The 17,544-nt window shown below is 40.9% G+C and overlaps 1 protein-coding gene across 1 annotated transcript; it reads left to right on the top strand.

The window, feature by feature from the left end:
- Positions 1–9,412: 9,412 nt before the first annotated feature.
- LOC132447566 (uncharacterized) lies at positions 9,413–13,452 on the top strand (the record flags this gene model as incomplete). Its single annotated transcript, XM_060038403.1, has 1 exon — positions 9,413–13,452. A coding segment is annotated over one exon (2,310 nt), but the record flags the coding sequence as incomplete, so codon positions are not given.
- Positions 13,453–17,544: the final 4,092 nt, after the last annotated feature.

Genomic DNA, 17,544 nt, shown 5'->3' with positions numbered 1-17,544 from the left:
GGTCGTCATGAAAAAAAACATAAGGGGTAACACTGTTGTTTTTTATTGGTCGTCATGAAAAAAAACATAAGGGGTAACACTGTTGTTTTTTATTGGTCGTCATGAAAAAAAACATAAGGGGTAACACTGTTGTTTTTTATTGGTCGTCATGAAAAAAAACATAAGGGGTAAGCCTGTTGTTTTTTATTGGTCGTCATGAAAAAAAACATAAGGGGCAACACTGTTGTTTTTTATTGGTCGTCATGAAAAAAAACATAAGGGGTAGCACTGTTGTCTTTTTCAAAAAAAACATAAGGGGCAACACTGTTGTTTTTAATTGGTCGTCATGAAAAAAAACATAAGGGGTAACACTGTTGTTTTTTATTGGTCGTCATGAAAAAAAACCTAAGGGGTTACACTGTTGTTTTTTATTGGTCGTCATGAAAAAAAACATAAGGGGTAACCCTGTTGTTTTTTATTGGTCGTCATGAAAAAAAACATAAGGGGTAACACTGTTGTTTTTTATTGGTCGTCATGAAAAAAAACATAAGGGGTAACCCTGTTGTTTTTTATTGGTCGTCATGAAAAAAAACATAAGGGGTAACACTGTTGTTTTTTATTGGTCGTCATGAAAAAAAACATAAGGGGTAACCCTGTTGTTTTTTATTGGTCGTCATGAAAAAAAACATAAGGGGTAACACTGTTGTTTTTTATTGGTCGTCATGAAAAAAAACATAAGGGGTCACACTGTTGTCTTTTTCAAAAAAAACATAAGGGGTAACACTGTTGTTTTTGTCAAATAAAATATAAGGGGTAACACTGTTGTTTTTTATTGGTCGTCATGAAAAAAAACATAACGGGTAACACTGTTGTTTTTTATTGGTCGTGATGAAAAAAAACATAAGGGGTAACACTGTTGTTTTTTATTGGTCGTCATGAAAAAAAACATAAGGGGTAACACTGTTGTTTTTTATTGGTCGTCATGAAAAAAAACATAAGGGGTAACACTGTTGTTTTTTATTGGTCGTCATGAAAAAAAACATAAGGGGTAACACTGTTGTTTTTTATTGGTCGTGATGAAAAAAAACATAAGGGGTAACACTGTTGTTTTTTATTGGTCGTCATGTAAAAAAACATAAGGGGTAACACTGTTGTTTTTTATTGGTCGTCATGAAAAAAAACATAAGGGGTAACACTGTTGTTTTTTATTGGTCGTCATGAAAAAAAACATAAGGGGTAACACTGTTGTTTTTTATTGGTCGTCATGAAAAAAAACATAAGGGGTAACACTGTTGTTTTTTATTGGTCGTCATGAAAAAAAACATAAGGGGTAACACTGTTGTTTTTTATTGGTCGTCATGAAAAAAAACATAAGGGGTAACACTGATATTTTTTATTGGTCGTCATGAAAAAAAACATAAGGGGTAACACTGTTGTTTTTTATTGGTCGTCATGAAAAAAAACATAAGGGGTAACACTGTTGTTTTTTATTGGTCGTCATGAAAAAAAACATAAGGGGTAACACTGATGTTTTTTATTGGTCGTCATGAAAAAAAACATAAGGGGTAACACTGTTGTTTTTTATTGGTCGTCATGAAAAAAAACTTAAGGGGTAACACTGTTGTTTTTTATTGGTCGTCATGAAAAAAAAACATAAGGGGTAACACTGTTGTTTTTTATTGGTCGTGATGAAAAAAAACATAAGGGGTAACACTGTTGTCTTTGTCAAATAAAATACAAGGGGAAACACTGTTGTTTTTTATTGGTCGTCATGAAAAAAAACATAAGGGGTAACACTGTTGTTTTTTATTGGTCGTCATGAAAAAAAACATCAGGGGTAACACTGTTGTTTTTTATTGGTCGGCATGAAAAAAAACATAAGGGGTCACACTGTTGTCATTTTCAAAAAAAACATAAGGGGTAACACTGTTGTTTTTGTCAAATAAAATATAAGGGGTAACACTGTTGTTTTTTATTGGTCGTGATGAAAAAAAACATAAGGGGTAACACTGTTGTTTTTTATTGGTCGTGATGAAAAAAAACATAAGGGGTAACACTGTTGTCTTTGTCAAATAAAATATAAGGGGTAACACTGTTGTTTTTATTGGTCGTGATGAAAAAAAACATAAGGGGTAACACTGTTGTTTTTTATTGGTCGTCATGAAAAAATACATCAGGGGTAACACTGTTGTTTTTTATTGGTCGGCATGAAAAAAAACATAAGGGGTAACACTGTTGTTTTTTATTGGTCGTCATGAAAAAAAACATAAGGGGTAAAACTGTTGTTTTTTATTGGTCGTCATGAAAAAAAACATAAGGGGCAACACTGTTGTTTTTAATTGGTCGTCATGAAAAAAAACATAAGGGGTAACACTGTTGTTTTTTATTGGTCGTCATGAAAAAAAACCTAAGGGGTTACACTGTTGTTTTTTATTGGTCGTCATGAAAAAAAACATAAGGGGTAACCCTGTTGTTTTTTATTGGTCGTCATGAAAAAAAACATAAGGGGTAACACTGTTGTTTTTTATTGGTCGTCATGAAAAAAAACATAAGGGGTAACACTGTTGTTTTTTATTGGTCGTCATGAAAAAAAACATAAGGGGTAACACTGTTGTTTTTTATTGGTCGTCATGAAAAAAAACATAAGGGGTAACACTGTTGTTTTTTATTGGTCGTCATGAAAAAAAACTTAAGGGGTAACACTGTTGTTTTTTATTGGTCGTCATGAAAAAAAAACATAAGGGGTAACACTGTTGTTTTTTATTGGTCGTGATGAAAAAAAACATAAGGGGTAACACTGTTGTCTTTGTCAAATAAAATACAAGGGGAAACACTGTTGTTTTTTATTGGTCGTCATGAAAAAAAACATAAGGGGTAACACTGTTGTTTTTTATTGGTCGTCATGAAAAAAAACATCAGGGGTAACACTGTTGTTTTTTATTGGTCGGCATGAAAAAAAACATAAGGGGTCACACTGTTGTCATTTTCAAAAAAAACATAAGGGGTAACACTGTTGTTTTTGTCAAATAAAATATAAGGGGTAACACTGTTGTTTTTTATTGGTCGTGATGAAAAAAAACATAAGGGGTAACACTGTTGTTTTTTATTGGTCGTGATGAAAAAAAACATAAGGGGTAACACTGTTGTCTTTGTCAAATAAAATATAAGGGGTAACTGTTGTTTTTATTGGTCGTGATGAAAAAAAACATAAGGGGTAACACTGTTGTTTTTTATTGGTCGTCATGAAAAAAAACATCAGGGGTAACACTGTTGTTTTTTATTGGTCGTCATGAAAAAAAACATAAGGGGTAACACTGTTGTTTTTTATTGGTCGTCATGAAAAAAAACATAAGGGGTAACACTGTTGTTTTTTATTGGTCGTCATGAAAAAAAACATAAGGGGTAACACTGATATTTTTTATTGGTCGTCATGAAAAAAAACATAAGGGGTAACACTGTTGTTTTTTATTGGTCGTCATGAAAAAAAACATAAGGGGTAACACTGTTGTTTTTTATTGGTCGTCATGAAAAAAAACATAAGGGGTAACACTGATGTTTTTTATTGGTCGTCATGAAAAAAAACATAAGGGGTAACACTGTTGTTTTTTATTGGTCGTCATGAAAAAAAACTTAAGGGGTAACACTGTTGTTTTTTATTGGTCGTCATGAAAAAAAAACATAAGGGGTAACACTGTTGTTTTTTATTGGTCGTGATGAAAAAAAACATAAGGGGTAACACTGTTGTCTTTGTCAAATAAAATACAAGGGGAAACACTGTTGTTTTTTATTGGTCGTCATGAAAAAAAACATAAGGGGTAACACTGTTGTTTTTTATTGGTCGTCATGAAAAAAAACATCAGGGGTAACACTGTTGTTTTTTATTGGTCGGCATGAAAAAAAACATAAGGGGTCACACTGTTGTCATTTTCAAAAAAAACATAAGGGGTAACACTGTTGTTTTTGTCAAATAAAATATAAGGGGTAACACTGTTGTTTTTTATTGGTCGTGATGAAAAAAAACATAAGGGGTAACACTGTTGTTTTTTATTGGTCGTGATGAAAAAAAACATAAGGGGTAACACTGTTGTCTTTGTCAAATAAAATATAAGGGGTAACACTGTTGTTTTTATTGGTCGTGATGAAAAAAAACATAAGGGGTAACACTGTTGTTTTTTATTGGTCGTCATGAAAAAAAACATCAGGGGTAACACTGTTGTTTTTTATTGGTCGGCATGAAAAAAAACATAAGGGGTAACACTGTTGTTTTTTATTGGTCGTCATGAAAAAAAACATAAGGGGTAAAACTGTTGTTTTTTATTGGTCGTCATGAAAAAAAACATAAGGGGCAACACTGTTGTTTTTAATTGGTCGTCATGAAAAAAAACATAAGGGGTAACACTGTTGTTTTTTATTGGTCGTCATGAAAAAAAACCTAAGGGGTTACACTGTTGTTTTTTATTGGTCGTCATGAAAAAAAACATAAGGGGTAACCCTGTTGTTTTTTATTGGTCGTCATGAAAAAAAACATAAGGGGTAACACTGTTGTTTTTTATTGGTCGTCATGAAAAAAAACATAAGGGGTAACACTGTTGTTTTTTATTGGTCGTCATGAAAAAAAACATAAGGGGTAACACTGTTGTTTTTTATTGGTCGTCATGAAAAAAAACATAAGGGGTAACACTGTTGTTTTTTATTGGTCGTCATGAAAAAAAACTTAAGGGGTAACACTGTTGTTTTTTATTGGTCGTCATGAAAAAAAAACATAAGGGGTAACACTGTTGTTTTTTATTGGTCGTGATGAAAAAAAACATAAGGGGTAACACTGTTGTCTTTGTCAAATAAAATACAAGGGGAAACACTGTTGTTTTTTATTGGTCGTCATGAAAAAAAACATAAGGGGTAACACTGTTGTTTTTTATTGGTCGTCATGAAAAAAAACATCAGGGGTAACACTGTTGTTTTTTATTGGTCGGCATGAAAAAAAACATAAGGGGTCACACTGTTGTCATTTTCAAAAAAAACATAAGGGGTAACACTGTTGTTTTTGTCAAATAAAATATAAGGGGTAACACTGTTGTTTTTTATTGGTCGTGATGAAAAAAAACATAAGGGGTAACACTGTTGTTTTTTATTGGTCGTGATGAAAAAAAACATAAGGGGTAACACTGTTGTCTTTGTCAAATAAAATATAAGGGGTAACTGTTGTTTTTATTGGTCGTGATGAAAAAAAACATAAGGGGTAACACTGTTGTTTTTTATTGGTCGTCATGAAAAAAAACATCAGGGGTAACACTGTTGTTTTTTATTGGTCGGCATGAAAAAAAACATAAGGGGTAACACTGTTGTTTTTTATTGGTCGTCATGAAAAAAAACATAAGGGGTAAAACGGTTGTTTTTTATTGGTCGTCATGAAAAAAAACATAAGGGGTAACACTGTTGTTTTTTATTGGTCGTCATGAAAAAAAACATAAGGGGTAACACTGTTGTTTTTTATTGGTCGTCATGAAAAAAAAACATAAGGGGTAACACTGTTGTTTTTTATTGGTCGTGATGAAAAAAAACATAAGGGGTAACACTGTTGTTTTTTATTGGTCGTCATGAAAAAAAACATAAGGGGTAACACTGTTGTCTTTGTCAAATAAAATACAAGGGGAAACACTGTTGTTTTTTATTGGTCTTCATGAAAAAAAACATAAGGGGTAACACTGTTGTTTTTTATTGGTCGTCATGAAAAAAAACATAAGGGGTCACACTGTTGTCATTTTCAAAAAAAACATAAGGGGTAACACTGTTGTTTTTGTCAAATAAAATATAAGGGGTAACACTGTTGTTTTTTATTGGTCGTCATGAAAAAAAACATAACGGGTAACACTGTTGTTTTTTATTGGTCGTGATGAAAAAAAACATACGGGGTAACACTGTTGTTTTTTATTGGTCGTCATGAAAAAAAACATAAGGGGTAACACTGTTGTTTTTTATTGGTCGTCATGAAAAAAAACATAAGGGGTAACACTGTTGTTTTTTATTGGTCGTCATGAAAAAAAACAAGGGATAACACTGTTGTTTTTTAATGGTCGTGATGAAAAAAAACATAAGGGGTAACACTGTTGTTTTTTATTGGTCGTCATGAAAAAAAACATAAGGGGTAACACTGTTGTTTTTTATTGGTCGTCATGAAAAAAAACATAAGGGGTAACACTGTTGTTTTTTATTGGTCGTGATGAAAAAAAACATAAGGGGTAACACTGTTGTTTTTTATTGGTCGTCATGAAAAAAAACATCAGGGGTAACACTGTTGTTTTTTATTGGTCGGCATGAAAAAAAACATAAGGGGTAACACTGTTGTTTTTTATTGGTCGTCATGAAAAAAAACATAAGGGGTAAAACTGTTGTTTTTTATTGGTCGTCATGAAAAAAAACATAAGGGGTAACACTGTTGTTTTTTATTGGTCGTCATGAAAAAAAACATAAGGGGTAACACTGTTGTTTTTTATTGGTCGTCATGAAAAAAAAACATAAGGGGTAACACTGTTGTTTTTTATTGGTCGTGATGAAAAAAAACATAAGGGGTAACACTGTTGTCTTTGTCAAATAAAATACAAGGGGAAACACTGTTGTTTTTTATTGGTCGTCATGAAAAAAAACATAAGGGGTAACACTGTTGTTTTTTATTGGTCGTCATGAAAAAAAAACATAAGGGGTAACACTGTTGTTTTTTATTGGTCGTGATGAAAAAAAACATAAGGGGTAACACTGTTGTCTTTGTCAAATAAAATACAAGGGGAAACACTGTTGTTCTATTTCATTCCTACTGACCGCCAGAGGCGGTGCTTTAGCACTGGATGTTCCATCTCGCGCATGCGCAGGTCGAGTAATTATACCAAAAAAGTCACCTGTGACACCTGGGTGACCCGAGAAAGTCTATATATTCCGGAGTCACCCGAGGTTCTGTTCCTTCTATTTTCTCGCGGTAGCGTACTAGCAGGACACACAAACATTGTTTGTTGTAAGAGATACCATATTAGCTTGTCGCAAGTAGCCTTGTAACCCAAGGGTTGGTGCCTCGATTTAACTTCGTCCACCAAGGGCTGCGACTTGCAATTAGTTTGATTTCGGCAGGGGTGAGTAAAGTGTGTAGGCTACGCGTAGTCGACTATCCGTCGGCTAGCGCGGCAGCTGATTTCACCTTTCTACCCTTTGCTTTAATTTGCTCAGAGCATTAATTGGCGGCTGGTTTTTCAGTCGCTGTGTTATTCTTTCGGTCTCGCACCGTTTCTCGGGTGCGTTCGCCTAAGCCCGGTTGCTCATTTGTATGCGCCAGTGCGCGGCTTGGGGTCCAAGCCGCCGTCACTGTATTTATTTAGCCAGTTGCGCTCTTTGATTAATCGCCAGTGAGTGGCTTGGGTTTCCAAAAGCCGTCACTGTATTTTCCTGGCGCCGTCACTCTATTGTCGGGCGCATTATTGCTCGGGTGCTCTCGCCTGTAGCTTGATTGCCTAGCCTGCGCTGATTGCTCTCCGGTGGGCTGCTTGGATTACCAACGCTCGCCGTCACTGTGTTGTTGCCGGGGTGTCGCGTCGTTGCTCGGGTGCTCTCGCCTAAAGCTCGATTGCCTAGCCTGTATTAATTTGCTCTCCAGTGGGCTGCTTGGGTTTCCAAGGCTCGCCGTCACTGTTATTGTCGGAGTCAAGTGTCGCGTCGCTCGGGTGCTCTCGCCTGTAGCTCGCCGTCACTGTTATTATCGGGCTGTCGCGTCGTTGCTTGGGTGCTCTCGCCTAGAACTCGATTGCCTAGCCTGTATTAATTTGCTCTCCAGTGGGCTGCTTGGGTTTCCAAGGCTCGCCGTCACTGTTATTGTCGGAGTCAAGTGTCGCGTCGCTCGGGTGCTCTCGCCTGTAGCTCGCCGTCACTGTTATTATCGGGCTGTCGCGTCGTGGCTTGGGTGCTCTCGCCTAGAACTCGATTGCCTAGCCTGTATTAATTTGCTCTCCAGTGGGCTGCTTGGGTTTCCAAGGCTCGCCGTCACTGTTATTGTCGGAGTCAAGTGTCGCGTCGCTCGGGTGCTCTCGCCTGTAGCTCGCCGTCACTGTTATTATCGGGCTGTCGCGTCGTTGCTTGGGTGCTCTCGCCTAGAACTCGATTGCCTAGCCTGTATTAATTTGCTCTCCAGTGGGCTGCTTGGGTTTCCAAGGCTTGCCGTCACTGTTATTGTCGGGGTGTCGCGTCGCTCGGGTGCTCTCGCCTGTAGCTGCCGTCACTGTTATTGTCGGGGTGTCGCGTCGTTGCTCGGGTGCTCTCGCCTAGAGCTCGATTGCCTAGCCTACTGATTAATTTGCTTGCAATTAATTTGCCGACATGCTAAGCGCCCATAGTTGTGTCACCTGCATGGCCTCCCTGCAGGCGGAGGATGGCCATGACCAGTGCCCTGCGTGTCTCGGGGTTGAACACCTCAGGGAAGCAGTGTCAGATAACCCGTGCATGAACTGTAGTTTCATGCCTCATGCACTGAGGCTAGCTAGGTTGGCTGAGGTGGAGGGCAGACCAGGGTTGCCCCCTTCGGGTCTTGGTCCTAGTGGCACCAGGCGCCGTGCCTCGGCAGCTGGGGGACCCCCCGGGAAGTCCCGTAAGGTCGAAAACTTGGCGAACCAAGTGAATAAGCTCTCGGATGAGGTTGCTCAGATTAAAGCCCTCCTACAGAACCTCCAGCCAGCTCAGGGTGTACCAGCCGCGGCCCCTGCGGCTGCGCAACCCACTTATACAGAGGATGACATGCTGTCTACAGCTGCGTCCTGTAGCCTCTTTGCAGAGGAGGAGGAGCAAGCGTCCCTTGCCTCTCAGGCGTTCTCTCAAGGGTCTCTGGGCGGCTCGGCTAGAGGGTCAGTGTCCGGCTGCGACACTGTTAGACCAGCCGTGCGAATGGCCCTGGCAAGACTGGGGTTGGATGAAGCTCTTGTTTCATCTGCACCTGTGAACGCCTTTTTTCCACAGGCCGCTCAACCTTCCGTTTTCTCTTTGCCCCCCTCTGAGCCGTACATCGCAGAGCTTCATAGATGCTGGCCAGATTCAAGGGCTCTCTCCCATCACTCTAGTGATAGCAGAGGCCTGGCAACTATGGCCAATGCTGATTCTTATGGCTTGGACCGGTTGGCTCCGATTGAGCCTGCTATAGCGTCCCTGGTTGTCTCCCCGGACGAGGCTCTGAGAACCGATGCGCGCTGCCCTCGGCCCCAGTGCCGGATTACAGATGACCTCCTTACCAGGAGTTACAACATTGCTGCCCGTGTGGGACGTCTTGGGAATTCGCTCTCTCACATCGTTCTGGCGCTGTCTCAGACTATACGTGGGTCAGGTGCTGATCCTTCAGCACAGACCCTCAGTGATGCTTCACTGCAAACTTTTGCTTACATGACTAGGGAGCTAGGCAGGTTAATGTCAACTGTTACGTTGGCGCGCCGCCAGGTTTGGCTGGCGCAGTCACCACTTTCGGAGGTGTGTCGACGGACCCTCCGTTCTCTTCCAGTGGTCCCAGGCCAGACATTTGGGCCAGCTGCTCTTCAGGCCCTGGAGCGAAGTGTACAGGTTGGCCAGGCTAGCCAGCAGTTTGCTAGCTTACGGCGTGCACCTCTGCTTCATTCTAGGCCGGGGGCCTCTGCGGTACCCCGTGCCTATAGCTCTCAACCACGTTCAGGTGGACAATCGAGGGGCCAGCACTTCTCAGCACGGGCTGGCCAGCGCCGTAGCTCTGCGCCACGGGTGGCATTTCAGGCGCCAAGAGGTTCGGCGCCCAGCCGCCGCCCCCCCAGGGCCCCTAGGGGCAGGGGGGGTAGGTACTGAAGTCCAAGGGCCGGTCGTCGGACGCTTTTCTCAGCGGCACTTGAGCTACTGGCAAGAGCAGACCACAGACCCTTGGATAGTGTCCACGCTATCCAACGGGTACACACTACAATTCCGACGCCGGCCCCCAACTTTCAGCGGGATCAAGGTTACCGTGGTCACCAATCCCGACAGATCCCTGGTCCTGAGACAGGAAGTAGCCACCCTCCTTGGGAAGGGTGCTATCGAAGTAGTAGAACCACAAGAACAGCTCGATGGGTTCTACTCAACCTACTTTCTGGTACCGAAGAAGGATGGCGGGTTTCGCCCCATTCTGGACTTGAGAGGGCTGAATCAGTTCCTCAAGGTTCTTCCCTTCCACATGCTGCGTGTTGCGGACGTCCTCCAGGCTATCGCTCAGGGGGACTGGTTCGTATCAATAGACCTGAAAGACGCTTACTTTCACGTCCCTATTACCCAACGTCACAGGCGGTTCCTCCGCTTTGCTTTTCTGGGCAAGGTTTACCAGTTCAGGGTTCTTCCGTTCGGGCTGTCTCTGGCCCCGCGTATATTTACACGGTGTGTAGCAGCAGCCCTGTCACCATTACAGGCCACAGGTATGGCGATACTGCCATACCTGGACGACTGGTTGGTCATTTCCCCAACTCGGGAGCAGGCGGTCAGGGACACAGCCATGCTCCTCAGCCATGTGGACCGGCTTGGCCTTATGGTCAACTTTACCAAGAGCAACCTTACACCATGTCGGGTTGTGAGCTATCTGGGGCTGGTGCTCGACTCGGTGGCCATGCGAGCCTGCCTCTCTCCAAAGCGCGTAGCTACCATTCTGCAGCTGCTACAGCGCTTCAGGCGGGGGAAGTTGCTGGAATACAGCCTCTTCCTTCGACTGATAGGTATGCTGACCTCAGCATCCATGGTGGTCCCACTAGGCCTTCTGGAATTGCGTCCCCTTCAGATCTGGGTGAATGGTCTCCACTTGGACCCCAAGTGGCAGAGACACAAGATGGTCAGGGTGTCTGGGCGGTGCCTTCGGGCCCTCAGACCCTGGAGAGAGAGGGCATACCTGATTGCGGGGTCGCCCTTAGGGAGGATAGCTTCCCGGCGGGAGGTTGTGGAGACGGACGCCTCCCTTTCCGGCTGGGGTGCAGTATGGCAGTGCAGGACTGTCAGAGGCCAGTGGGATGCCCAGCAGAGACTGGAGCATATAAATGTGCTGGAACTCCTTGCGGTGTTCTTAGCTCTCAGGCACTTCCTTCCAGTTCTGAGGGGCAGACATGTTCTTGTCCGGACAGACAACACCTCCACAGTCTACCACGTCAACCATCAGGGGGGCACCAGATCGAGGCAGAGCCTGCGGGTCACGCAAAGGCTCCTTCCGTGGGCGTTCCCCCATTTTCTAAGCCTGAGGGCTGTCCATGTTCCAGGTGTCCGGAACACAGCGGCAGACCTTCTCTCTCGCCAAGGGCCACCCCCCGGAGAGTGGAGACTCCATCCGGAGGTGGTGGGGATGATTTGGGACAGGTATGGCAGGGCAGTGGCGGATCTCTTTGCTTCCGAAGAGACCACCCACTGTCCCCTTTGGTTCTCCTTGACGGAGAGGACCAGTCCCCTAGGGCAGGACGCTCTGGCTCATGCTTGGCCAGACAGCCTGCTTTATGCATTTCCCCCAATTCCCCTTTTACTGGCAACGCTGGACAGGGTCCAGCGTGGCTGTCACAGCCTACTTCTGGTGGCTCCACATTGGCCAGGAAGGCCATGGTTCCCACCATTACTGAAACTCCTCAACGGAGAGCCTTGGTGCCTCCCAGAGAGACAGGACCTTCTGTCTCAGGTAGGCGGACGCATATGGCACACGAATCCTGGCCGCCTGCGGCTGTGCGTGTGGCCCCTGAGAGCCAGGATCCACTGCTGACGTCTTGCGACCAGTCAGTTGTCCGTACTATTTTTAGTTCAAGGGCACCCTCCACTAGGTTGCTTTATGCAAACAGGTGGAAGTTGTTTTCACAGTGGTGCGTGGCGCGGGGCGAAGTCCCGGAGACCTGCTCAGTGGTAGTGATACTACACTTTCTGCAGTCTGTGTTGGACAACAGAAGAGCTGCGTCTACCCTGCGTGTTTATATGGCCGCGATCTCAGCCACACACGCAAGGGTGGATAACCAGACGGTAGGGTCCCACTACCTAATCAGGCAGTTTCTGAAGGGAGCCCAGAGGCTTCAACCGCCGCGATCCCTGAGGGCACCATCATGGGACCTGAAAGTAGCTCTGAGGTCCTTATGTCTACCCCCATTTGAGCCACTAAGTCAGGCAGACCTGACGCGGCTGTCCATGAAGACGGCATTTCTCCTCGCCATTGCAACTGCAAAACGGGTCGGTGAACTCCATGCCTTGTCAGTAAGCCAGGCGTGTTTGCGCTGGCACGCAGATGGGTCAGGAGTGGTGCTCTGGCCGAACCCATCCTTCCTACCCAAACGATTGTCTCCCCATCATGTAAACCAACCAATCGAGTTGGCTGCTTTCAATCCCCCAGGCTCTCTAGGGGGTGCAGAAAGAGTGTCAGACCTGTTGTGCCCGGTGCGGGCGCTTAGGGCATACGTTGAAGCGACAACCAGCTTACGTAAGACAGATAACCTCTTTGTCTGTTACGGGGGCTGCAGGAAGGGGGCTGCCCTGTCTAAACAGAGACTCTCCCACTGGGTTGTGGATGTGGTCTTGAATGCCTATAGGGCACAGAGGCTCCCTATGCCCTTGGCCGTTAAGTGCCACTCTACCAGGAGTATGGCTACTTCATGGGCTGCCTTGAAGGGGGTTCCACTTCAGGACATTTGCTCCGCGGCTACATGGTCCTCATCATGTACGTTTGCCCGATACTACAGGGTTAATGTCGCTGCTCCTCATCCTGTGGCGACGGCTGTCCTGTCGGCGGCTTCGAGCCCTTGATTGAAGTGAGCACTCTTCGTGACCTTTTTGGTATTAGTCATCCAGTGCTAAAGCACCGCCTCTGGCGGTCAGTAGGAATGAAATAGAACGATAGTTACGTATGTAACTACGGTTCTATGAATTCCGGATGACCGCCAGAGTTCTCTGTCACTCAGACTTCTCAGATTCCGCGAGAAGATCCAGTTGGAACAGAACCTCGGGTGACTCCGGAATATATAGACTTTCTCGGGTCACCCAGGTGTCACAGGTGACTTTTTTGGTATAATTACTCGACCTGCGCATGCGCGAGATGGAACATCCAGTGCTAAAGCACCGCCTCTGGCGGTCATCCGGAATTCATAGAACCGTAGTTACATACGTAACTATCGTTTTTTATTGGTCGTCATGAAAAAAAACATAAGGGGTAACACTGTTGTTTTTTATTGGTCGTCATGAAAAAAAACATATGGGGTAACACTGTTGTTTTTTATTGGTCGTCATGAAAAAAAACATAAGGGGTCACACTGTTGTCTTTTTAAAAAAAAACATAAGGGGTAACACTGTTGTTTTTGTCAAATGAAATATAAGGGGTAACACTGTTATTTTTTATTGGTCGTGATGAAAAAAAACATAAGGGGTAACACTGTTGTTTTGTATTGGTCGTCATGACAAAAAACATAAGGGGTAACACTGTTGTTTTTTATTGGTCGTCATGAAAAAAAACATAAGGGGTAACACTGTTGTTTTTTATTGGTCGTGATGAAAAAAACATAAGGGGTCACACTGTTGTCTTTTTAATAAAAAACATAAGGGGTAACACTGTTGTTTTTGTCAAATAAAATATAAGGGGTAACACTGTTGTTTTTTATTGGTCGTGATGAAAAAAAACATAAGGGGTAACACTGTTGTTTTGTATTGGTCGTCATGAAAAAAAACATAAGGGGTAACACTGTTGTTTTTTATTGGTCGTCATTAAAAAAAACATAAGGGGTAACACTGTTGTTTTTTATTGGTCGTCATGAAAAAAAACATAAGGGGTAACACTGTTGTTTTTTATTGGTCGTCATGAAAAAAAAACATAAGGGGTAACACTGTTGTTTTTTATTGGTCGTGATGAAAAAAAACATAAGGGGTAACACTGTTGTCTTTGTCAAATAAAATACAAGGGGAAACACTGTTGTTTTTTATTGGTCGTCATGAAAAAAAAAACATAAGGGGTAACACTGTTGTTTTTTATTGGTCGTCATGAAAAAAAACATAAGGGGTAACACTGTTGTTTTTTATTGGTCGTCATGAAAAAAAACATAAGGGGTAACACTGTTGTTTTTTATTGGTCGTCATGAAAAAAAACATAAGGGGTAACACTGTTGTCTTTGTCAAATAAAATACAAGGGGAAACACTGTTGTTTTTTATTGGTCGTCATGAAAAAAAACATAAGGGGTAACACTGTTGTTTTTTATTGGTCGTCATGAAAAAAAACATATGGGGTAACACTGTTGTTTTTTATTGGTCGTCATGAAAAAAAACATAAGGGGTCACACTGTTGTCTTTTTAAAAAAAAACATAAGGGGTAACACTGTTGTTTTTGTCAAATAAAATATAAGGGGTAACACTGTTATTTTTTATTGGTCGTGATGAAAAAAAACATAAGGGGTAACACTGATATTTTTTATTGGTCGTCATGAAAAAAAACATAAGGGGTAACACTGTTGTTTTTTATTGGTCGTCATGAAAAAAAACATATGGGGTAACACTGTTGTTTTTTATTGGTCGTCATGAAAAAAAACATAAGGGGTCACACTGTTGTCTTTTTAAAAAAAAACATAAGGGGTAACACTGTTGTTTTTGTCAAATAAAATATAAGGGGTAACACTGTTATTTTTTATTGGTCGTGATGAAAAAAAACATAAGGGGTAACACTGTTGTTTTGTATTGGTCGTCATGACAAAAAACATAAGGGGTAACACTGTTGTTTTTTATTGGTCGTCATGAAAAAAAACATAAGGGGTAACACTGTTGTTTTTTATTGGTCGTGATGAAAAAAAACATAAGGGGTCACACTGTTGTCTTTTTAAAAAAAAACATAAGGGGTAACACTGTTGTTTTTGTCAAATAAAATATAAGGGGTAACACTGTTGTTTTTTATTGGTCGTGATGAAAAAAAACATAAGGGGTAACACTGTTGTTTTGTATTGGTCGTCATGAAAAAAAACATAAGGGGTAACACTGTTGTTTTTTATTGGTCGTCATGAAAAAAAACATAAGGGGTAACACTGTTGTTTTTTATTGGTCGTCATGAAAAAAAACATAAGGGGTAACACTGTTGTTTTTTATTGGTCGTCATGAAAAAAAAACATAAGGGGTAACACTGTTGTTTTTTATTGGTCGTGATGAAAAAAAACATAAGGGGTAACACTGTTGTCTTTGTCAAATAAAATACAAGGGGAAACACTGTTGTTTTTTATTGGTCGTCATGAAAAAAAACATAAGGGGTAACACTGTTGTTTTTTATTGGTCGTCATGAAAAAAAACATAAGGGGTAACACTGTTGTTTTTTATTGGTCGTCATGAAAAAAAACATAAGGGGTAACACTGTTGTTTTTTATTGGTCGTCATGAAAAAAAACATAAGGGGTAACACTGTTGTCTTTGTCAAATAAAATACAAGGGGAAACACTGTTGTTTTTTATTGGTCTCCATGAAAAAAAACATAAGGGGTAACACTGTTGTTTTTTATTGGTCGTCATGAAAAAAAACATAAGGGGTCACACTGTTGTCATTTTCAAAAAAAACATAAGGGGTAACACTGTTGTTTTTGTCAAATAAAATATAAGGGGTAACACTGTTGTTTTTTATTGGTCGTCATGAAAAAAAACATAAGGGGTAACACTGTTGTTTTTTATTGGTCGTCATGAAAAAAAACATATGGGGTAACACTGTTGTTTTTTATTGGTCGGCATGAAAAAAAACATAAGGGGTAACACTGTTGTTTTTTATTGGTCGTCATAAAAAAAAACATAAGGGGTAAAACTGTTGTTTTTTATTGGTCGTCATGAAAAAAAACATAAGGGGTAACACTGTTGTTTTTTATTGGTCGTCATGAAAAAAAACATAAGGGGTAACACTGTTGTTTTTTATTGGTCGTCATGAAAAAAAAACATAAGGGGTAACACTGTTGTTTTTTATTGGTCGTGATGAAAAAAAACATAAGGGGTAACACTGTTGTCTTTGTCAAATAAAATACAAGGGGAAACACTGTTGTTTTTTATTGGTCGGCATGAAAAAAAACATAAGGGGTAACACTGTTGTTTTTTATTGGTCGGCATGAAAAAAAACACAAGGGGTAACACTGTTGTTTTTTATTGGTCGTCATGAAAAAAAACATAAGGGGTCACACTGTTGTCTTGTTAAAAAAAAACATGAGGGGTAACACCGTTGTTTTTGTCAAATAAAACATAAGGGGTAACACTGTTGTTTTTTATTGGTCGTCATGAAAAAAAACATAAGGGGTAACACTGTTGTTTTTTATTGGTCGGCATGAAAAAAAACACAAGGGGTAACACTGTTGTTTTTTATTGGTCGTCATGAAAAAAAACATAAGGGGTCACACTGTTGTCTTGTTCAAAAAAAACACAAGGGGTAACACTGTTGTTTTTTATTGGTCGTCATGAAAAAAAACATAAGGGGTCACACTGTTGTCTTGTTAAAAAAAAACATGAGGGGTAACACCGTTGTTTTTGTCAAATAAAACATAAGGGGTAACACTGTTGTTTTTTATTGGTCGTCATGAAAAAAAACATAAGGGGTAACACTGTTGTTTTTTATTGGTCGGCATGAAAAAAAACACAAGGGGTAACGCTGTTGTTTTTTATTGGTCGTCATGAAAAAAAACATAAGGGGTCACACTGTTGTCTTGTTCAAAAAAAACATGAGGGGTAACACCGTTGTTTTTGTCAAATAAAACATAAGGGGTAACACTGTTGTTTTTTATTGGTCGTCATGAAAAAAAACATAAGGGGTAACACTGTTGTTTCTTATTGGTCGTCATGAAAAAAAACATAAGGGGTAACACTGTTGTTTTTTATTGGTCGTCTTGAAAAAAACATAAGGGGTAACACTGTTGTTTTTTATTGGTCGTCATGAAAAAAAACATAAGGGGTAACACTGTTGTTTTTTATTTGTCGTCATGAAAAAAAACATAAGGGGTAACACTGTTGTTTTTTATTGGTCGTCATGAAAAAAAACATAAGGGGTAACACTGTTGTTTTTTATTGGTCGTCATGAAAAAAAAACATAAGGGGTAACACTGTTGTTTTTTATTGGTCGTGATGAAAAAAAACATAAGGGGTAACACTGTTGTCTTTGTCAAATAAAATACAAGGGGAAACACTGTTGTTTTTTATTGGTCGTCATGAAAAAAAAAACATAAGGGGTAACACTGTTGTTTTTTATTGGTCGTCATGAAAAAAAACATAAGGGGTAACACTGTTGTTTTTTATTGGTCGTCATGAAAAAAAACATAAGGGGTAACACTGTTGTTTTTTATTGGTCGTCATGAAAAAAAACATAAGGGGTAACACTGTTGTCTTTGTCAAATAAAATACAAGGGGAAACACTGTTGTTTTTTATTGGTCGTCATGAAAAAAAACATAAGGGGTAACACTGTTGTTTTTTATTGGTCGTCATGAAAAAAAACATATGGGGTAACACTGTTGTTTTTTATTGGTCGTCATGAAAAAAAACATAAGGGGTCACACTGTTGTCTTTTTAAAAAAAAACATAAGGGGTAACACTGTTGTTTTTGTCAAATAAAATATA

This window comes from Gadus macrocephalus, chromosome 19, assembly GCF_031168955.1.
Source record: "Gadus macrocephalus chromosome 19, ASM3116895v1".
NCBI lineage: Eukaryota > Metazoa > Chordata > Actinopteri > Gadiformes > Gadidae > Gadus > Gadus macrocephalus.
Note: the sequence above shows the minus strand (reverse complement) of the source record. Positions and strands in the feature narration are given on the sequence as shown.